This window comes from Dermochelys coriacea, chromosome 2 (assembly GCF_009764565.3).
Source record: "Dermochelys coriacea isolate rDerCor1 chromosome 2, rDerCor1.pri.v4, whole genome shotgun sequence".
NCBI lineage: Eukaryota > Metazoa > Chordata > Testudines > Dermochelyidae > Dermochelys > Dermochelys coriacea.
In genome coordinates this window covers 1,314,721-1,336,513 of record NC_050069.1, presented here as the reverse complement: position 1 = coordinate 1,336,513, position 21,793 = coordinate 1,314,721, and the positions used below count along the sequence as shown (strand labels likewise).

The 21,793-nt window shown below is 62.2% G+C and overlaps 1 protein-coding gene across 13 annotated transcripts in view; it reads left to right on the top strand.

Annotated features, from left to right (window-relative positions):
- Positions 1 to 21,793, top strand: part of PLEC (plectin) — a 166,566-nt gene that overhangs the window by 61,661 nt on the left and 83,112 nt on the right. For 4 of the 13 annotated variants that reach the window (XM_038391700.2, XM_038391698.2, XM_038391699.2 and 1 more), the window contains exon 1: positions 16,726 to 17,263. The exons of the other annotated variants lie outside the window; for them this stretch is intronic. In XM_038391700.2, the coding sequence (XP_038247628.1) occupies positions 16,741 to 17,263 (523 nt within the window). In that variant the 5' untranslated portion in view covers positions 16,726 to 16,740. Of the gene's footprint in view, positions 1 to 16,725; positions 17,264 to 21,793 lie in introns of those variants that run through there. 13 annotated transcript variants of the gene reach the window in all.

The following is a 21,793-nucleotide window of genomic DNA, read 5'->3' as shown; positions in this document are numbered from 1 at the left end:
TTGCTGGGTGTCTGTCTCCACCACGAAATCCATCAGTGGGGCCTCTCCTGGGCACAGACTTCCCCGGGCTGGAGGCTGCCAGCTGGGACGGAGGGGCATTGGCAGAGCTGGGTGGCCAGGGTAGCAGGGGGCTGCGTGTCAGAAGTGAGGGGCATCAGCAGAGCCGTGTCTGGGGAGTACGTTGCATGGCGGGAGGGGGGTCCCTGCCGGGGGGGTGACAACTCAGCACTAGAGCGCTCAGCCCCACGGCTGGGGGTGGACGCTGGGTCGTTCAGACAGGTGACTAGCACAGGTCCTGGGGGTGGGAGTCTGTTGCTTGGACGGCGTCTGGACGAGGAGTTGAAGGAGCGTAGACAAGGCAGCAAGGCAGCGTTTGCTCCGGCAGGGGTCAGACCGGCCAGGTCAGCGTGTGTAACGATGGAGGTTTGTCACAAGACCCACTAGCTCAGCTAGGGGCTGGTGCAGGGTCACTGGGAGGGGCGGCGCCCGGGTCTCTGCCTGCGGGACACGGCAGCTCCGACGAGATGATTGTAATGGTCCTGCTCGGCTTGAACTCTATAAATAAGGGGGGGAGGGGCCATTGGCAGATCTGTGTGCATGGGCAGCCCAAACCTGGGGTTGGGGTCGGGAGTGAGGGGCACCGGCGGAATTGTGGCAGGGGATGGGCCGGGCGGAGTCGGGGCAGGGGGCGCGGGCGGGCGAAGGGCCGGGCGGAGTCGGGGCAGGGGGCGCGGGCGGGCGAAGGGCCGGGCGGAGTCGGGGCAGGGGGCGCGGGCGGGCGAAGGGCCGGGCGGAGTCGGGGCAGGGGGCATGGGCGGGGGAAGGGCCGTGTGGAATCGGGGCGGGGGCATGGGCGGGGGAAGGGCCGTGTGGAATCGGGGCAGGGGGCGGGGGCATGGGTGGGGGAAGGGCCGTGCGGAGTCGGGCAGGGGGCGGGGGCATGGGCGGGGGAAGGGCTGTGTGGAGTCAGGGCAGGGAGCATGGGCGGGAGGCAATTACCAGATCTCCAGTTCCCGGTGCCCCTGGTGACCCTCCCGGCTGGGCTCCTGCCAGTCCCGGGCCATAGAGAAACGTCCCGCCTTGGATTGAAACGTGACCCGCGCTGGAGAAGCCAGGGCGGCCTGGGGATTGTGCGGGGAGGGTCCCCTCGTGGTTGATATAACCGGTGGCGTAGCCGGGGGAGCGGACAGAAAGAAGGGTGCCACCTGCTTGTACTCACTGGGTGGTACTCTGGGTCCTCGGCAGCGCTGAAGGCCCCCACCCCCGAAATGCCGCCAGGGACCCGGAGCGAGTGAAGGCCCTGGCTGGCGAAGGCCCAGAGTGCCGCCGGGTGAGAACAAATTAAAGAGGCGCCACTTGTGCTCAGTGGGGGAGCGGCCGCTCCCCCCAGCTACGCTACTGCCATTGCCCCAGGCTGGCTCCGCCTGGCTCCAGCTGCAACCTCTGCTCGCGTGGGCCCTTCCCTTCCTGGCCGGGCGAGCCCGTTAGCCGTCTGCCCCACGCAGGCCCTTCCAGCCTGATGCAGTCGCCCCTTGCTCAGCTCCTGGGGTCCGTCACTACCAGGCAGGTAGCCCATGACCCCTCCCCAACGGCCCCTGTGCTGCACAGACCCCTGAGCTGGGCCACGGTCCCAGCACTTCGCACCAGAGGTAACGTCCCCTCCCTGCTCCTGCTCGGATCCCAGCTCAGTCCTGGGCACTGGCCGCCTGCCGGCAGTGGCGGGGAGGGAGCCCCTGAGCCAGCAGAGCAGCCCAGGGGGGCCCCTTGCAGTGCAGGGCCAAGTGCGAGCCGTGGGTCCCAAAGCCCAGGCCCATGCGTGCCTTGGGCCTGGGAGCCTTTGGAAAAGGTATAACCAACCCCGCCCCAGCGAGGGGCAGTGGGGTGAAGTCTGACTGGAACCTGGGAGCCGGGGCTGCGCCCCCTGGGCCTTGCCCTCTCTTCTAGGGTGTCCTGCAGCTTCCCATCACCCCAGTGTCTGAGCAAACTGCACAGCAGTTGTGGGGGGCTCCGGTTGCTCAGCTGCGGGGTGCAGAGAGGGGTTCAGATTTCCTGATTGTGCGGGGCTCGTGGTGTGCGTGTGTCCATCAGTGCTAGGGGAGGAAGCGTTTGTTGGGGGCCTAGGGTGTCCGTTGGGGTTTTGCGGGGGGTCTGTTGGGGTTTTGGGAGGATCTGTCAGGGAGGCATGGGGGGGCCTTTTGGGGGGGTACATCTGTCAGGGGTAGTGAGTGTGGGGGGGTCTGTCTGTCAGGGAGGCGTGGGGGGTGTCTGTCATTCGGGCAGTGGAAAGGCCTTTTCGAAGGGGGGCAGTTTGCAGTGTCAGGAGCTGCTCAGCCCCCAGCTGGTCCCAGGTGCCCCTGGGCTCAGGGTCGCCCCCTCGCGGGCAGGGGTCAGGCAGCAGTTACCTGCTCCCAGGTGCAGCGTCCCAGGGCGCTGCTGCCCTCTGCTGTCGGTTGCCAGCACTGCAAGCACATAGCCTCAAGCCCCATAAAAACTAGGGCTGGAGGCTGGAGCTGCCGGTGCATGGGGGAACTTTTGGGGCCTCGGCCCCCTGCCCTGCCTGGGCCAACGGGAACCGCCCCCTGCAGTGACGCTCCGGACAATGCATGGCCCGCAGAGAACCACTCCCCCCTTCAGCTTCCGAGTCTGCCCACCCCCCTCCCCGCCTGCGCTCGGCCCTCCCTTCTTGGCCTGCTCTTCCCGCTCCCCCATTTTCCAGTTGCTCCCCCCTGCCCCCGACCTCCTGCTGTTCCCTCCTCTCGCACAAACAGGACCAGGAGTTAGGCTTGGTGGTGGTGGAACAAATATTGACCCTGGCAGGCCTGGCTCCTGTGGAGCTGGGAGGTGGGGGGTTGTGGGGGGAGGGGCTGGCAGCCTGCCCATCTGGGCTCCTGAGAGTGCAGGACCCAGTCCTGCTATCCTGGCGTGAGCAGAGACCCTGAAAGGCAGCTGCTTTGCCCGTCCCCCCGGGCCCAGCTCCCTGCAGCGTGGCTCTGTCTGGCTTTCCTGGGCTGTGATGAATGGGGCTTGCCATTGGGCCAGGGCAGGGCTCAGGGGGCTGCCAGTGCCTTGGTGACGGGGGCGAACCAGCCATTCTCAGGACCTTGGTGGGGTTCAGCTGACAGGCTCTGGGGACAGTAAAGGGCCCTGGCTGGCCACAGTGCTCCCTGTGGCGCTGGCAGGGTGCTGGGCTTGGAGCCTGGACCTGCGGGTGCTTGTGGCTGTGTGCCTGGGGGCGGCAATGTGGGCAGAGGGCTGGGCTCCATCCCCATGGCCTTCCCAGGCAGGCATGTGCCCAGCTTGAGGCAGCAGGGCCAAAGCTGCTCCCGGAGCCCCCTGCCTCAGCGGGCACTGCAGGTGGGCAGGGCTGCAGTGCCTCTCGTGGGCTCTGCTGTGGGCGGCCAGGGCCTGGCTCCTTCTTCTGGCCTCTGTCTGCCGAGCTCTCTCCGGCCTGGGGAAGGACCCCGCGGCGCCACAGACGGGAAATAGTGCAGTCCAGGCAGGGACCACATTTCGAGTGCAGCGGCCCATTAACCCCCTGTAGCCAGGACAAATGGGGATTCGTGGGTCACAGGTTGTGATGAGCCAGAAAGGCAGCGTCTCTGCTCAGGCAAGGGGTTTTAGTGTCTAGCCGAGGTAGGAGTTGAAGCTCTAGGCTTGTCTTTGGACAGTGTGCAGGTCCCATTGAGGACAAGGACTGAGAGGTCAGACCTGGTGGGATCGCGTTGTGAAGGGTGGGCCCATGAGGGACATGGTGTTTTGCGGCTCTTGATCATTTCCTGTGCGAGTTCATTGGAGAGCTTAGTGACTGTCTGGTTTCACCCGCACAGCTGCTGTTGGGGCGCTCGGTGCCTGGCATAAGGTGCGCACACGTTGTGACAGGCCGTGTAGGACCCCTGGATCTCAAGAGGTGTGTTGTGGGGAGGTTGATACGTCCTCGGAAGGTTTTGCATGGGCTGTCTCTAGCTGGTGCGTATTGGTCTGTGGGGAGCATTGAAGGACAGAAGAGGTGGTGGAAAAGTTTTCTTTCCATGTGTGGTCCCCACTATGTCGGGGTTGTAACGGTGGAAGGATACCCTGTGTGGGGTGGCGGGTGACGCCTTGGGGTGTGCGGTTGGAGGGCTGTTTGTTGTTCTGTATTGAAACAGGATTTCTCCATGTGATTTCCTGCTCGGCTGGAGTTTTCTGCTTTGGGGAAGGCACATTCAAGTGCCATAAAAAGTGACCGTGGACTTTCTCTTCCAGCCCTTGTGTGGGAAATGAGAGACTGGGTGTACTGGAGGTTACTGAGTCTGTGGGGGTAGATGGGGGGAAATCGGTGTGTACAGCTGTCGGGGGGGGTTACTGGGTCTGTGGGGGTAAGTGGGGGGAGGTTGATGTATACAGATGTCGGGGGTTACTGGGTCTGTGGGGGCAAGGGGGATCAGTGTGTACAGGTGTGGGGGGTTACTGGGTCTGTGGGGGTAGGTGAGGGGGATCGGTATGTGTCACGGGGTCCCCGGGCGATGCTCTGGAACTGCTCCAAATGAAGCCAGGCAGGACTCTGGGGGAGCCTCCTCTCTCTGAGCAGCCTGTCTCTAGGGCAAGAAGCTTCCACCTTCCTGGGTCTGACCTCGGAGCATTCAGCATCCTCTGCCCCACCGGGCGGGCTCCTGGGGCAGCCAGAGGACCCTGCACCCCAACTCTGCAGTCAGGCGTGACTCTCAGCCAGCCAGTAAAACAGGTTTATTAGTCGACAGGAACACAGCATAGAACAGAGCTTGTTAGCACGGAAATCAGTGACTTTCAGCCAAGTCCATCTTGGGGGGAGGGGAGCCCAGAGCCAGGGCTCTGGTCCTCACCCTGAGCCCCAGGGGCAGCCCCTGGCCCCTGCCCAGTCCCTTGCTCCACCTCCGGACTTTGTCTCACTTTCCCGGGCCCAGAGTTACCTGGTCGCATCCCCCTCCTGGGTCTCAGGTTACGAAGGGGCTGCCACAGCATCCGAGCAGGCAGCTGGAGCAACTCCCATAAAAGTCACACATGGCTATTCGTACTACCTAGACACTGGTGCAATATGCAGGGAAACTGAGGCAGACATGGCATTCCTGCAAAACAGTAAGACTCACATACAGCATAACAAGGGAAGGTCCCCACTTTGTCACATCTCTCCCCCCTTCAAGATCAAACTGAGCGGGGTCACTGTAGTCAGTGTTACCAGATTTGCCCATTACGTTGGGGTATGCTCATTTATTAGGATTACTCTTTGGGGTGGCGGGTTCTGTAATTCTATCAACGTACTACTTGTGTTCTCACATGGCGCTCTACTTCTCCCTGCTGCAAGTTCCCTCCCAATGGAGCTGTCCTGCAGGATCTAGGTTCCCCAGGACTGGGTTCTTCCAGCCCCAGAATCAGATGTGCGCGTGCGCACACACACAGAGTCTGAGTGGACCGGGTCAAGCAGCACTTCCAAGCTTCCACCCTCATTTGTCCCAGGTTCAGCATGTCCCTATCCCCACTTTCACATTACTGTTGTTCTGGTCGTAACCCACTTGATGAGCAAACCCCACAGGATTTTGGGACGCTGCAGGGATCTTTAGCTTAGGTAAGAAGAGCGTTGCTGCAGAGTAAATGGGGAAGCCAGAAACACAAAAGAGTAAAGCTCGGAGAGAGAGAGAGAAGCAACCAGCTTAACCTTAAAAGTTATTTGTTGAATAATAGTGATAACCACACAAGAAGAGCCTAAACAAACATAACAGTTACATTGTTAAAGGTTACAAAAGTCACATATAGAAAACTATACCTGCCTGAGGTAGAAAAGAAAACAGAGAGAGCTGGGATCTCACCAACTTTCATGAAGCTTGAACGGGTCGGGGTTCCCAGGTGGTGGTGGTAGCTCAGGGTCCGGAGTGCTGGAGACAGGCAAAGCCCCAAGCACGATCAGTCAGGAGAAGATGAAGTCCCAATGGAACGGATGCACAGTTTGGATCCAGGCATCAGAACATGTACTTGAGCATGGGTCGGGGTTTTTTTGGGAAACAACAGTGGTTCAAGGGAGCACACTAGATTTGTTTATGGGTAAACTGGTGACTCAAGTATCAGAGGGATGCCGGATTAGTCTGGATCTGTAAAAGCGGCAGAGAGTCCTGTGGCACCTTATAGATTAACAGACGTATTGGAGCATAAGCTTTCGTGGCTGAATACCCATTTTGTCATGGGTATTCACCCACGAAAGCTTATGCTCCAATAGGTCTGTTAGTCTATAAAGTGCCACAGGAGTCTTTGATGACTCAAGGGTTTTCTTTAGGCTAGACAAGAGGGGCTGATCATTCCTGGCTATGTGTAGTGTTTTCTTCCAGGGAGCTCACAATGCAATTAGGCTGCTTCAGCATTTTGGATATCAGTCAAGGATTTATTACTAGAATTGGTCTGATAACTACTGAGCTGGGTGTGTGCAGGCGTGGGTTTGTTAACATCTGGAGCAGAGATCCCCCATCATGCAGTGCTTCCCTACTTTTCTGGTCCCAGAGTTCCCTGCGGTTCTTGCCTTGGAGTCTCTGTTCTCCAATCTGTGTGCTAATGGAGATGCCTCCCTGTCCCATCTTCGATGCAAATGAGCCTAGGGGAGTTGCCTTTGTTCTTGTCACCCTTGTCAGGAGGGGTCGAAGTGTGTCTCCCACCGCCCTTCACTGCTCTCTGCAAGTCTTTTCTCTGATCGGTTTTGGTTCAAGCAGAGGCTGGGGTGGGGAGGGTCCTTCATGGGTCAGAAAGGCTGGATACTGCACCCTGGTTCCCCAAGAACACAGAGCTGACTGGTATCACCAGTAACCTGGGGAAGTTCAGGCCCCCCTCTCCGGGACAAAGCATCAGCTAGAACATTTGCACTCTCCTTAACGTGGACCAGCTCCGTCTCATAATCCTGGCAGGTCAGACTCCACCTCAGGAACTCTGCATTGGCCCCTCTCATGTGGTGCAGCCACGGCAGGGTGAGTGGTCCTGGTACACAGTGAAGTGCCGCCCAAATAGATCCAGTTGCAGCTTTTTAGGAGCCCACCCCAGGGCCAGGCATTCCCTCTCTATGGCCACATAGCTCTGCTCCCGGGGCAGCAGCTTCCTGCTCAGGTACATGATGGGGTTTCTCTCCCCCTTGCATTGGCCTGCCTCAGCACCATGCCCAGCCCCGTGTGTGGGGCATCGGTGAACATCATAAAGGGCTTGTCAAAGTCTGGGTTTCCCAGCACTGGGCCCTTGACCAGATCCTCCTTCAGCATGCAGAGAGCCCTCTGGCACTGCCTGGTCCAGACCAGCTTGTCTGACTTCCCCTTCTTGCATAGCTCAGTGATGGGGGCCAACCCAGAGCTAAAGTGGGGCACAACCCTCTGGTAGTGCCCTGCCATCCCAATAAAGGCCTGGGCCTGTTTCTTAGTCTGGGGAGTAAGCCAGTTTCTGATCGCCCCCACCTTGGCTGACTGTGGCTTTAGACAGCCACTCCCCACCTTGTGGCCTGGGTACGACACCTCGGCCATTCCCATCTTGCACGTCCCAGCTTTTACAGTCAGCCCTGCATCCTGGAGGTGACCCAGCCCCCTCTTCACCTGGGACACCTGGTCCTCCCAGGTCTGGCTTACAACACAAATATCATCAATGTACATTGGGGTAAAATTCTCCATCCCCCTCAGTAACTGATCCGTCCGGTGCCTCCTTGAGGCCGAAAGATAGGACCACGGACTTATACAGCCCCAAGGGGTGACAAAAGCAGGTTTCAACCTGGCATCTGGATCCAAAGGCACCTGTCAATACCCTTTGGTGAGATCTCTGGTCATGGGGTAACGAGTGTCCCCCCTCCCCCCCCAAACTTGTCTAGGATCTCATCAGGCCTAGACACGGGCAGGTACTAGACATGGTGATAGCACTGAGCTTCCGATAGGCCACACACAATCGGATCGACCTGTCTTTCCTGGGGACCAGCACCACGGGAGAGGCCTCTGGGGCTGGTGGGTGGCTGGACCACCCGTAAAGACAGCATGTCTCTGACCTCTCTCTCCAGGGCCTGGTCTGTGTTCTGAATGGGGAACACCTGATGGGAGGGCCGGCTCCCATCTCCACGCAGTGGACAGCCGGGTTAGTGAGCCCAGGCCGGCTGGAGAACAGCTGTGGGTGCGAATGCAGCGTCTCTCTGATCCCTGCCTGCTGAGCAGGGGTGAGCTGGTCAGAGAGGGGAACTGATTCCAGCAAGGGGCCGGCTCCTGTCTCAGGGAAGAGACCCACCAGGGGATCCTCTCCCTTCTCCCCCTGGCCACACTTGGCCAGGACCAGCCTCTCCCTGTCACAGTACGGCTCCATCACGTTGATCTGGTCCCCTCGGTGGCCACATGAGCCTGGCTGGGCAGTTCCACCACATCATTCTCCTCATTCAGCTGCTGGATGACCTTGAAGTGTCCATCCCAGGCAGCTGGGAGCTTATTCTTCCTCACCAGGACAAGACCCCTCTCCTGGTTCCCGGTGCCATAGGCTGAGTGGTCGTACCAGACCTTCTGCCTCCCTTGGGCCTGGCTAGGTTCTCCCTGGCCGGACCCATGAGCTCAGCGAGCTGTTCCCAGAAAGTCAGTACATGCTCCAGCACTGATTCTCCATCGGGGGAGGCCTTCCCCTCCCATCCGTCCCTCACCAAGCCCAAGGCCACCTTCTAAAAAGGCTCCTCTCTGACAGGCAGGTGTCCCAAGCTTGCTTTACCCTTGTCCTGGGCCTTTTGCACCTCTGGACAAGGCAGCCTGGGTTGGCAGCTGTCCTGTCCTGGCTGTGGTTCCTCACACTCAGCTGGGGTCTCCGATCCCCCTGGGCTCAGTGTTATGAAGCTTGGGGGAATCAGGGCCCTGTACCCCAGCTTCCTGCGATTCACATCCCCCGTGGCTCTCAGCCAGCCGGTAGAACAGAAGGTTTATTAGAGACGACAGGAACACAGTTCAAACCAGAGCTTGCAGGCATAAACAGGACCCCTTAGATAGGTCCTTCTGGGGGGTAGAGAGTTGGACCCCCTTCTCTGCGGCTCTCCCTTCTTCCCCAGCCAACTCCCCACTGAAAACCCCTTCAGTGTCTCACCCCGCTTCCCTCAGCTCCTCTTCCAGCCTTTATCCAGTTTTCTGGGCTCAGGTGTTACCTCCCCCATCCCCTTCCTGGCTCAGGTGACAGGCTCTCAGGTGTCCCATCCCCAATTAAACTCCCCTGCCACATTCCCAGGTCAACACTCCCCCCTCCCTGCTGCTTCACACTCAGCTTTGCTGGGAAGCGAGCTCCCTGCTTTGCTCACAGCATCAGAGCCAGTGTGTGCCACCTGCCTGGTATGCAGGGGGGCAGGAGCATCTCTCTGTCCCACCCAGCCCCAGGGCTCTGGTTACAGGCAGGCAGGTATCCTGAGCCTAGCAGCTCCTCCTTGCTACCAGCCAGGTCATCTGCATTTTTACTGACCATTTCCCTCTCCGCCAATTGGTTCCCTGGATTCAAATTCAAACCCTTGGCCGTTACAGGAGCAGGGCCTGGATCCTGTCCCAAAGAGACACAGTCACCCCCAAACAGGGTCTCACAGCTGATATCCTGGAGAACCCCAATGACCACCCCCCTCCTGGGTCTGCACAGGGATCTGGGCCATAGGCAGGGCGAGGGGCTTCACCCCTGGGACCCTCACACAGCCCCTCAGCATCTGAGGCTTCACCACCCGGGGCCTGACAACAGTTCTCTCTGTCCCAGGGTCTCGCTACCCCAGGACTGTCTCCCCATTGACCATCACCTTCCGCTCCCACTGGGGGTCCGAGGGGCTACACCCAAGGAGACTTTGCGCAGACGTATAGGGCAGGACCAGGAGTGGAAGCCTGTCCACCTCCCCACCCATCTGGCTAAACAGTTCTATGGCCTTGTGTGATGAAGTGGGACTGTTCTTAATGTTTCCTCTGAATAGTGTAGGGGTGCCTCAGTTTCCCCTATGCATTTCTTAAGTCTCTAGGTGATGGGATAAGGGGGTGTAATTGTTGCAGAGCAAAGGGCCAGGGTACATAAATGACGACTCTCTGTCTCCTGGCTCCTGGCGACTGATGGCCTGGGTCCTTCCCCGCTGCAAGGTGAGAGCTAAAGGGTTGGAGAACAAAAGAAACAGGTGCCCTCCTGGCCCGGGAAAGGGACAAAGCCCAGAGGAGGGGGGGCTGGGGAGAGTTTCAGTTTGGGGCTGGCTGGGGACGAGGAGTGAAGTGCAGACGTGGTTGTCTGGCTCCCTGACCCAAAATGGACCCGGCTGAGGGGTCCTGTTCTCTGCAACTCCAAGCTCTGTGTTAGACCATGTTCCTGTCGTCTAATTAATAAACCTTCTGTTTTCCTGGCTGGCTGAGAGTCCCGTCTGACTGTGAAGTTGGGGGGCAGGACTCTCTGGCTTCCCAGGACCCCGCCTGGGCGGACTGGCTGTGGGAAGCGCACGGAGGGTAGAGGATGCTGGATGCTCCGAGGTCAGACCCCGGAAGGGGGGAGCCGGGTGAGCTGTGAGTCCTGCAGACAGGCTGCTCCCAGAGAGGAGACTCCCCAGAGTCCTGCCTGGCTTAGTAGGGAGCAGCTCCAGAGCGTCGCCCGGGGACGCCGGGACAGGGGGCTCCACTCTCTCTCTGGGTTAAGCCGGAGGCTCCTCCGCTCCTGGAACTGCACCTCTCGGAGCCTCCAGCCCGCCTGTCTCTCGCTAATCCCCCTTCATTTTACTGCTCCCCAGGCACTTACTGCAGGATGCTCTGTGCACAGGGTGCAGTTTATCCCACGGTCACCACCAGTTGTCGCGGAGTCCCCGGGCGACGCTCGGAGCTGCTCCCTGCGAAGCCAGGCAGGACTCTGGGGAGTCTCCTCTCTGGGAGCAACCTGTCCCCAGGACACACAGCTCACCCGGCTCCCCCCTTCCTGGGTCTGACCTCGGAGCATCCGGCATCCTCTGCCCCTCCGTGCGCTTCCCACAGCCAGTCCGCCCAAGTGGGGTCCTGGGGAAGCCAGAGGGTCCTGCCCCCCAACTCCGCAGTCAGACGTGACTCTCAGCCAGACAGGAAAACGGAAAGTTTATTAGACAACAGGAACATGGTCTAAAATAGAGCTTGTAGGTGCAGAGAACAGGACCCCTCAGCTGGGTCCATTCTGGGGGGCAGTGAGCCAGACAACCATGTCTGCACTTCACTCCTCGTCCCCAGCCAGCCCCAAACTGACTCTCCCTCCAGCCCCCCCTCCTCGGGGCCTTGTCCCTTTCCCAGGCGAGGAGGTCACCAGATTCCTTAGTTCTCTAACCCTTTAGCTCTCACCTTGCAGGGGGGAAGGGCCAGGCCATCAGTCCCCAGGAAACAGGGTGTCGGCCATTCTCTATGTCCAGACCCCTGCACGCACCTGCCCTCAAGGGCTCTGCAACGATCATACACCCTTATCCCACCACCTAGATACTTAAGAACTGCCTAGGGGAAACTGAGGCACCCCCCACACTATTCAGAGGAAACATTAAAAACAGTCCCACTTCGTCACATCTCTCCCCCCTTTGAGACCGAACTGAGCGGGGTCTCTTTAGCTGGTGACCTGGGGAAGTTCAAAGGCCGCCAGTGTTCCCATGAATGCCCAGGAATCTCTCCTATTCCTTGGTGGGAGTTAGTTACACCAGGCCCTTCCAGTTTCATGCCCTCCTTTCGATCGGAGGTGGTCGATAGCACTCGCATGCTGCATGTGGGAAGGTTTATGTGGCCCTTGCCCTTTTGAGATCCCAAAACCCCCAGGGGTCAAACTGGGATTGGGTCTTCTCCCAGCGCTCCAGTCTGGAGGGCTGCAATTCGGGCTCTCTTGGTTAAGAGCCCCCATCTTGACCTGGGCCACATACTGTTCACTTACAGAACCAGCATGGAGACGTCCCTCTCTCAACAACCTTGTCTCCCCAACAAGCTGACCAAACACAGCCACTTGGTTAGAGGACTGTTTAACTTTTAACAATTCACCCTTCACAGAAATTCTGCCCTTACCCTCTTCACCTAGGGCTTGCTCTAGAGAAACACTTTCCTGAGCAACCACAGACTCTTTCTGGGTCTCACTTACATCCAGAATCACCTCTGGCCCATCAGGCAGATTCCTACACAATCCCCTTTCAGGCAAATTCACAGACTCCCTAGATAAAAGGTTAGAAGCCTTCTCCTTCCCTTTGCCACACACAAGTTCAGGAATCTTTTCCTTCTTGCTACAGGTTTCCACACCCTCAGTAGGTAACACGATCAAATCACCTTTCTGCTCTCCTTGTGCCCTGGCTAGGATCTCACCCTGATTAGACAGAGTTGCTTCACCCTTTCCTAGCCACACACTAGCAATGGGCAAAATACAAGCACCAGAATTGTCTGGTCTCTGGGATTTTACATAGACACTAACTGGATGCGAGCTAGTGACAGGGCCATTCTCCCGAGCAGACACAAACTTAGGGCCATTCCCTTCCTGGGCTTTAGCTGAATCCAGAACCAACTCTGAGATAACTTCGCTACCCTCAACCATCACAGGCTGAAAGGCCCCTTCTGTCTGCTCCACAGACAAAGAAGAGCCGGAGACACTTTCTCCTTTCCCAGACACACAGCTCGGGATCATTCCCCTGGTCCCAGCACACAGGGCTGTTCACAGACAACTGCTTGGAGACCGGGGTAGCTCCCTCCACAGGCAAGTCAATACCCCTGACACACACAGGCACGTTTCCTTCCCTGTCCCAATTTTCCACCCAGCTAACAGGTAAGGTCCAGGGACACTCGTCTTCCACTCTCCTCGCCTTCCCACGCTGCTGACTAGACAAAGCCATCAGCTCACAAGGCTGCCTAGGCTCATCCAGACTTTCCTTTCCAGGCACCTTGCCACTCCCCACAGATCCCCTGCTCTGCCTGTGTCTCCCCCCACTCAGCTGGGGTCTCAGCTCCCACTGTGCTCAGCGCTGCCCTTGCTGTCCCCGTGGGGGTAGGCAGCGAGCTCGCTGCTTTCCTCACTGCATCAGAGCCAGCGTGAGCCATGTGAGCTCCCTGAGCCCCGTCTCCGGTGTGCAGGAGAGCGGGGAGCATCTCTCCGTCCCAGGATCTCACCACCCCAGGAATGTCTCCCCATTGACCATCACCTTCCACTCCCACTAGGGGTTCAAGGGGCCTGACCCCAGGAGACTCCACACAGACATATAGGTTGGGGTCAGGAGTGGGAGCCTGTCCACCTCCCCACCCATCTGGCTGACGGAGTCTATGGCTTTGGGACCCAGCAAGGGAGCTAGACCCTGGGGCTTTTCCGCAGGGTTCCCCTGGTTCAAATCACCTGCCTGCTCAAAGGCAGTGAGGGGGCATCCAAATTCCCCCCCCCTTAACCAGGGGCAGCAATTTAGTCTCGAGGTTCCCTGCAGAACTGGCACCCCGGGGTCTATCCCCACTCACCCCTGGGAGGTCCCCTCTGCCTCTCCGCTCCACCATCGCCAGTTCATGCTGTTGCTGCTCCTGCAGCTCCTTCTCCGGCTCTCGCGGTCTCTCACCGTCCTCTTGCTCTCTCGGACTCGGCTCCAATCCCATCCGTCTCCGATCCCCGGATGGGGAACCCGATCGTGAAGACCCTTGTCTGGTCGGGACAGGAGTCTTGGGGATGCCTGGCTACCACTCCAGCTGCTCCCAGATCCTGCTGTAGCCCCATTTGGGGTCAGGAATCTGCTCCTTAGAGCGGTCATCCTCCTCCAGCTGCAGGATTAACTGTGCTTTGGTGAACTTCCCAATGCGCAACCCTCTCTTTTTGCACAGGGTTACAATGTCCTTCTTAAGGAGATGGTGACAGGCCCTCACTCCGCTGTTCCCAAGTTGTTGTGGACTCACAGGCCTGTGGGCTCTCAGCTCCCCACGGTTTCCAGGGAGAACCTCTAATGTGCCAGCCCTTCTCAAGGTCACCACCTCTTTGCCAGGGTTGAGCTGCAGACTCCTCTGCCCCTGGGACCGCTCGCTGCAATCCCCAGGGGAACCCTGTTACTGCAAAAGTCCTTCTCTCTCCCAGGGCCAAGCCGCAGGCTCCTCCACCCCTGAGACTGCTCACCGCAGTACCCGGGGGACCCCATTACTGCACAGTCCTTCTCACTGGTCACACACTCCCAGGGGTTAACTGCCCCCTGAAACCGCTCCTCTCTGAGCCTTCAGCAGTCTGGTCCTCGTCAATCCCCCTTCGTTTTACTGTTCCCCAGTCACTTACTGCAGGAAGTGCCATCCACGGGGTGCAGTACATCCCACCTCTGCCACCAGTTGTCACGGAGTCTGCGGGCGATGCTCTGGAACTGCTCCCCACAAAGCCAGTCAGGACTCTGGGGGAGTCTCCTCTCTGGGAGCAGCCTGTTTGCAGGACCCACAGCTCCCCCGGCTCCCCCCTTCCTGGGTCTAACCTCGGAGCATCCAGCATCCTCTGCCCCTCCGTGCGCTTCCCACAGCGAGTCTGCCCAGGTGGGGTTCTGGAACAGCTAGAGGGTCCTGCCCCCCAACACCGCAGTCAGACGTGACTCTCAGCCAGCCAGTAAAACAGAAGGTTTATTAGACGACAGGAACATGGTCTAACACAGAGCTTGGAGTTGCAGAGACCAGGACCCCTCAGCTGGGTCTATTTTGGGGGGCAGTGAGCTAGACAACCCCCTCTGCACTTCACTCCTCATCCCCAGCCAGCCCCAAACTGAAACTCTCCCCAGCCCCGCCTTCCTCTGGGCTTTGTCCCTTTCCCAGGCCAGGAGGTCTCCGGATTCCTTTGTTCTCCAACCCTTTAGCTCTCACCTTGCAGGGGGGAAGGGCCCAGGCCATCAGTGGCCAGGAAACAGGGTGTCGGCCATTCTCTGTGTCCAGACCCCTGCACACATCTGCCCTCTAGGGCTGCAAAGGTCACGCACCCTTATCTCCCCACCTAGATACTTAAGAACTGCCTAGGGGAAACTGAGGCACCCCCAAACTATTCAGAGGCAATATTAAGAACGGTCCCGCTTCGTCACAGGAGTTACTGGGTTTGTGGGAGTAGGTGGGGGGAGGGATTCGTGTGTATAGTGTCGGGGGGGCTGTTACTGGGTCTGTGGGGGTAGGTGGGGGGGATCCGTGTGTACAGTGTTGGGGGGGCGGTTACTGGGTCTGTGGGGGTAGGTGGGGGGGATTGGTGTGTACAGTGTTGGGGGGGTGGTTAATGGGTCTCTGGGGGTAGGTGACTCCTCTGTTCTGTGTGGCCAGGACCGGTGTAGACCCTGGGTCTCTGTTGCCTGGCTGATGGGGCTGGAGCCAGGGGGTGGAGGGCAGTGCTCTCCCTCAGGGGCTGGTCCCAATGTGGTGCCCCGGGAGGGCTGGGGCCCTAGCAGCTGGCAGCTGACCTCCGCCCCCCAACCCCCGCATGGGTCCAGCCCAGCAGTGCAGCGGGAGGGGGTCTGGTGCTGCAAGTGGGGCCTCCACAAAGGGGCGTCCGAGCTGCTCTCTGCGGAGACTGGCACTTCCTGTGTCCCCTAGACATAGAGTGGGGCGGGGCAGGGGAGATGGAGGTGCAGAGCCTTTGCCTTGTGGGGCAGGAGGCCCTGGGTGCTGGCTCTAGGGCTGGGTCATGTAACCAGCCCGGTGACCGGCTGGCTGCTCGCGAGGTGTCTTCCCCAGGGTGCTGAGCTGGGCTAGGGGCGCTTTGCCCCATTTGCTCCAGGGCGGCCCGGTGTGTGCTCGGCTGCAGGCAGGAAGTGGGGTCTAGCAGCTAGAGCAGGGGCTGGGCACCAGGATTCCTGGGTTCTGTTCCTGGCTCTGGTCTGCTGAGCAGGTCCTGTCCCCGCCCAGTGCCTCAGTTTCCCCTCAGTTCAGTGGTGACTCCTCCAGGGGGCTGTGTGGCTAGTGGGGTGCTGTGTGCACTGGCTGGGGGGCTTGGTCAGTCTGGGCCCCACAGTCCGGGTGCTGTTTCCTGTCCTGTCAGCCCCAGAGAGCAACTCCTCTCCCACTGGAAACGGGCTGGCATGGAAATGGTTAAAGCCGGCCAACGCCCTCCTTCCTGGCTTCCGGGCAGGGGGCCAGGAATGACAAGGATGTGCCTGCTGGGGGGCGGGGCCGGGGCCAGCCGGCTGGAGCCCACGGGGACCAGAACCGGGCAGGCTGCCCTAGGCATGGAAATGCAGCCTGGCCTCTCACGTCCAGCCTCGCTGGCCCCATGCCCTTGTGCCCAGGCTCTGCCCCTCGCCGCATGGGGCACTGGCCCCTGGCCGGATCCTCACCTTCCCAGCCGGACCCGTCTGATCTGTTTGCCTTTGAAGTTGTGTGCAGTGGAAAGCAAAGCGCTGGGTGCCTGCCCGCCCCCTCACCCCCAGCCCCACGCTCCCCTCACCCCGCCCCACTTGTGGGAAACTGGAGGGGAAACTATGATGAAACTCCTGGCCAGAGCAGAGCAGAGCCGGCAAATCTGGCAGCTTCCTCTCCTCTCCTCTCCTCTCCTCTCCTCTCTTCTCTTCTCCCCCTTCCCCCGCCCCGTGGTCAGGAGGGTGTGTGGTGCCCGGGAGGGGCTGCTGGGTCCGCGCCCCCCGCCCCCAGCGCCCATATCCGTGTGTGTGTCACAGCCAGGGAGTGAGCGGGCATGCCCCCCCCATGCCTGAGCGGGGGTGGAGCTGCTGTCACTCGCCAGCGCGCGGCTGCTCCGGCTGCTCGGTCTGAGCCAGGCCGGGAGGGAGGCTGCTCCGGCTGCTTCTGCCGAGAGGGCCGCCCGTGCCCCGTGCCGCCCGTGCCCTGCGCCGTGCCCGCCATGGTGGCAGGGATGCTGATGCCGCTGGAGCGGCTGCAGGCCATCTACGAGCTGCTGTTCCGCGAGGGCGTGATGGTGGCCAAGAAGGACAAGCGGCCGCAGAGCTTCCACCCGCAGCTGCCCGGCATCACCAACCTGCAGGTGATGCGGGCCATGGGCTCGCTCCGGTCGCGGGGCCTGGTGCGCGAGACCTTCGCCTGGCGCCACTGCTACTGGTACCTGACCAACGAGGGCATCTGCCACCTGCGCCAGTACCTGCACCTGCCGCCCGAGATCGTGCCCGCCTCCCTGCAGCGCGTCCGCCGCACTGTGGACATGGCCATTCGGCAGCCCATGGCGGGCCCCCGGGTGCAGAGGATGCCAGGCCTGGCCAGCTGCCCCCCCAAACGCCAGGCGGGCGGCGAGGAGGGCGGGGGCTCGCGCCAGGCGTACCGCAGGAGAGAGGAGACCCGGGAGCAGCACGTGGAGGCTGCCTCAGCAGGGGGAATGTCCAGGCTGGCCCCGGTACCCAGCCCTGCCCCAGGTTAGCGACCCACCCCTTGCCGGAGGGGGCAGCGTGTTCTGAAGTGGGGGGCATGTGGGGCCGGGTCCTGCCCCCAGAGGGAGCAGCGCTGGGCGGCCGGGGCAGCTGTGTTCATTCATTCGGGTGGGGGGGGAGCCTGTAGCTGGAGAGCTTGCGCCGGTTCTGTTCCGAGCCAGGGATGCTGGCGGGGAGCGGGGGAGGGAGCATGGCCGTGGCCTCTCCTGGGGAGGGGGGGTCGCCCTCCGCTGGGCCCTGGGGGCGTCTGAATGCCGTGGGGGGGTGGGGCTTGGCAGAGCGGCAGGCATGGTGCCTGCCTTGGCCAGACCTGGGGCTGCCCGTAACCCTTTCCCAGCCAGTCTGTGCGAGACAGGAGCTCTGGCTCGCCCTGAGGGACAGCAGGCAGCCCCCCCACGGACCCAGCCCCCGTCGGGCTGGGCTTGCCGACAGGTGCAGGGCCCCGTGCTATCCTTGGCCATCGTTTCCCCGTCCTCCTCCAGCTGCTGCGGTCTGCTGCCAAGGTCAGAGGCGGCCCCAGGGAGAGGGACCCCGACTCTCCACCTGTGGGGCCTGCTGCAGGCAGCGTCTGGGGAGAGCCCTGGGGGTGCTGCCAGGCCCAGGTCCCATGGGCGGTTGTGGGTCAGAGGCTTTGTCCGGCTTGCCGCAAGGCTGGGGGATGGCCGCACTCAGCCCCACTGGGGCACTGGGGGTGGGTGAGTCCAGCACCTGCTGGAGTTCTGGGCACGGGGCCGTCCGTCCCGTCAGGCGTTTGGGCAGCGCGGGGTCACGTGCCCATCCCAGCAGTGAGAATGTGCCCTCGGCCCATGAGTGGCCCAGAACTGTGGGGGGTCAGGCTCACGCCGGGTAGGGGTCCCAAGCCAGGAGCCTGTGTGGAGTGGCTGAGGGATGGGCTGGGGCCGGTTGCTTGCTAGGTGTGCAGCCTGTCTGGGCTGGTAGGCTAATGCCACAGCCGGTCTGCAGGAGGGGGCATGGGCATCTTACCAGCCAGCGAGGGTGCTGCTCCGGGGACAGGGTCAGTGCTGGCCAGTGCCCGCTAGTCCTGCCTGTCCTCATGCCGGGGCTCCCACCCCACCCAGCTGGCATTGCCCTGTGGGCGCATGGGGCAGGCTGCCTTCCCTGTTTAGGGCACATCAAGTGGCCTAGCTGCACCCCCCCCTCCCCCCGGCTCCCAGCCCTGCGGCAGGAGGGGAGGGGACGGAGGCCATGGGGGACGAGGGACTTCAGGGGACAGAGGAGGGGCAGGAGAGGGGTGTTCGCTTCTCAGGGTGGGCATCTGCCAGCCTGGGGCTGCAGCGAGCGGGGTCAGCGGCACATTTGTACCACCTGGGTTCATCCCTGCCCGCCCGGAGCCTCGCCTGCGGTGCCCTGACCAGGCTGGTGTGGCTGCTGCGGGTGCTGGAGACCAGAGCCCATGTCCGAGGGCCGGGCCCAGGGCAGGCCCCCAGCTCTCTGGATGGGCCCCGATGGCCGGACAGCCTGTGTGACGGCAGGGGCTGGGCCTGTGTGTGTGTGTGGGGGGGGGATCCCACCCCCCTTCTCAGTCGCCTCCCACCCCCTTCGGCCTGCCCTGCTGAGCTTCGCCCCGTGCCCACCCGCGATTCCCTGGCCACGCGGCGGAGCCCAGGGGGACCCATGGAGATGTGGCAGCCGGTCGCTGGAGGAGGGGGCTGGTGTCCTGCTGCCCCATCCCCCTCTTGCCCTCCCCGAGGCCCTGGCCCTGCTGCATGTGGGGTGACTCAGCCTTGCTGCTGGCTGAGCACCTCGGCTCCAAGTTTCCACCAGGAAACGCGCGGAGCTGGCCTGTTCCTGGGGCGTGAGTCAGCCGCAGCTCCTGGGCTGTGGCCTGGGGCTCCCGGCTCCCTGCCAGGCCAGCCTGGCCCCCATGTCCTGCTGCGGGGGGCTGGGTGGGTCAGCTGGGCCTGCTGCTCCCCACCCCACCCTGCCCCGGCTCTGGCAGGTAGCGCCCCGCCCCGCAGCTGCTCTGCTGGGACAATGGGCTCATTGTCCAACAGCTGCCGGCACAGGCGTGTTCCCCGCCACGCTGAGCTGCTCCCCAGGGGGGCTGAGCCACCCCCCCCGCGCTGTCCTGCCCCACAGACCTGGGCTCCACCCCTCGCCCCCCCCCTCGCCCCCAGCTCTCTGTCCTGCCCCACGGCCCTGGGCTCCACCCCTTGCCCCACGGCTCTGCCCGTGGCCCCCGGGCTCCACTCCTCGCCCCCAGCTCTCTGTCCTGCCCCACGGCCCTGGGCTCTACCCCTCGCCCCATGGCTCTGCCCATGGCCCTGGGCTCCACCCCTCGCCCCCAGCTCTCTGTTCTGCCCCACGGCCCTGGGCTCCACCCCTCGTCCCCAGCTCTCTGTCCTGCTCCACGGCCCTGGGCTCCACCCCTCGCCCCATGGCTCTGCCTGCGGCCCTCAGTGCTGACCCATGGCCCTGCCCCCCCATGGCTGTGCCCTCCCCAGCTTGCTTATGGCTGTGCTGTTAACCCTTTGCCTGGCACTTTGCAGGCGGGCACGCTGGGTGGGAAGGTTGCCATGGGGAGGGCAGCTGGGTCTCTACCCGCAGCCTATCTCCCTGATGGGGGAGGGGTGAGAGCGGGGCTAGAGCTGGCCTTCTCCGGGGGCCTTCTCACAGGGCAGGGGGCTCCTTCGTGCTCTCCCATAGCCCGGCCTTTGCAGGTGTGGGAGAGGGTCTCCGGCGTCTGGGACCCTCCAGCCCTGTTTTCATGGAGAGGAGGGGGTTCAGCGCGAGAGCCAGGGCCCCGGGGTCTGCTCCTTGCTGAGGTCCCTGGGGTGGGTCCAGTGCCAGAGGGCTCTGGGGTCAGGTGGGGAGAGGGCAAAGCGCCAGGCTCGGCACTGAGTGCTCCAGGACAGCTCGGACGGGCGCTGCCCCAGGGTGGAGTCTGCTGGAAGGGGGCCAAACCACCAGCTCCAGCCCTCATTAACACCTCTGCCCAGCGCTGGGGGGGGTGAGCGCCCACTGTGCACAGCTGTCCGCAGCTGCCCCAGGGCCCATAGGAGCTGGGTCCTCAGCGGGTTGCTCCAGGTGCTGTAATTCCCACGTGCTGCCCTGGCTGGAGCCGCAGCAAGCCGAGGCCCCCCAGCCCGACATAGGCGTCAGTGCTGGGCATGTGGAAAGCCCCCCGGGACCCGCGTTCCTCAGGCCCCTGGGCCGCTGGTGCGGAGCAGAGGGGCTGAATTGCTGATTGCCACAGGAATCCTGGCCGCTCCTCTCACAGCAGCTGGAGTAAATTTGGGAGGCTGGGGCGGGCGCCTGCGGGTGGGCTCCCGGCTGCCAGGCTTTGGCAAGAGGAAGAGGAGGGGAGGCCGAGCCCCTGGCGTATCCTGCGAGGCAGGCGCTGAGCTCCTGGCGCTGCTGGGACTTGCTCTGGCAGGAGGGTGTGTGAGGAGCTGCTGCTTCCGAGCTGAGCGGGAGCCCGAGCAGCTGTGCCGGGGTCTGCCTGGGTCTGCAGCAGAGCCATGGACTGGGAGGATGGCAGGTATTTCATGGAAGATCTCATCCAGCAGGGCCAAGGTAGGAGCTTGGGGAGAGTGGGCCCGGCCCTGCCCTGCCCCCAGCTTTCCCCCCCTGGGCCTCAGTCCAAGCTCATCTTGGCTGCGTTGATCTCTCCCTGCCTGTCTCAGCAGCCCCCCCCCCAATTTGCAAAGTGCTGGGGCTGGGGTGGGGGGGGTGCCACAGCCCTGACCCCCCTGGGGGGCCCAGGTGTGAAGGGAGTGGGGCTGGCAGAGCCCCCGCTGCCCAGTGGCACAGTACAAGTGCCCTGGTGGGGGCTGTGGATGGGGATGGGCCCTGGCCCCCCTGCCCCCCTCCCGCCGTCCAGCTGGGCTCCCGGTGATGGGCCTGACCTGCCTGTGGCTTTGGGCTGGGTGGAAGGAATTGCTCTGACCCGGGATGCGCAGGGGGCGGGGCAGCACCCCCCCAGCTCAGGCTCTGCAGTAGCCCTGACCCTATGACTCTGACTGTCAGGATCTGGCTCTGCAACTTGAGGCTCTTCCCAGAGCCTGTTCCGGGGACCGAGGGATCCAGTTCCGGTTCTTCTCTTGTCCTCTGGTGAGTCAGTTGCAGTGAAACCCTGGGCTGGAGTGAGGTGCTCAGCTGGATTGGACTCTAGGGCATTGGGGTCCTGCCCCTGCTCCGGTCACCTGGTGCAGAGCTTGCTGGCAGCGCCCCTGCCGGCCCTGCGCGTCCAGCCCCTGTGCAGGAGGCAGGTGCTGTCGAGCGCAGTCTGCGCCGTTTCCACGGGGAGAAGGGCTCAGAGGGGGGCCGTTGTGGCGTCATGCCCATAGCCCACGGCGTGGCCGCCTGGGGAGGGCCCTGCAGGGTCTGAGCCCAGCGGCGGGGGGGCAGGGGCCACGGGTGGCACTGGCCGGCAGTGTGATGTTGGGCAGGCACAGCAGTTAATGCCCTCCCCCAGCTGGAGGCAGCGGCCGGTGTGTTCCTGGGGGGCCTGCCCATCCAAGTGGCTCTGGTCACCCAGTGGCAGCTGGGCCT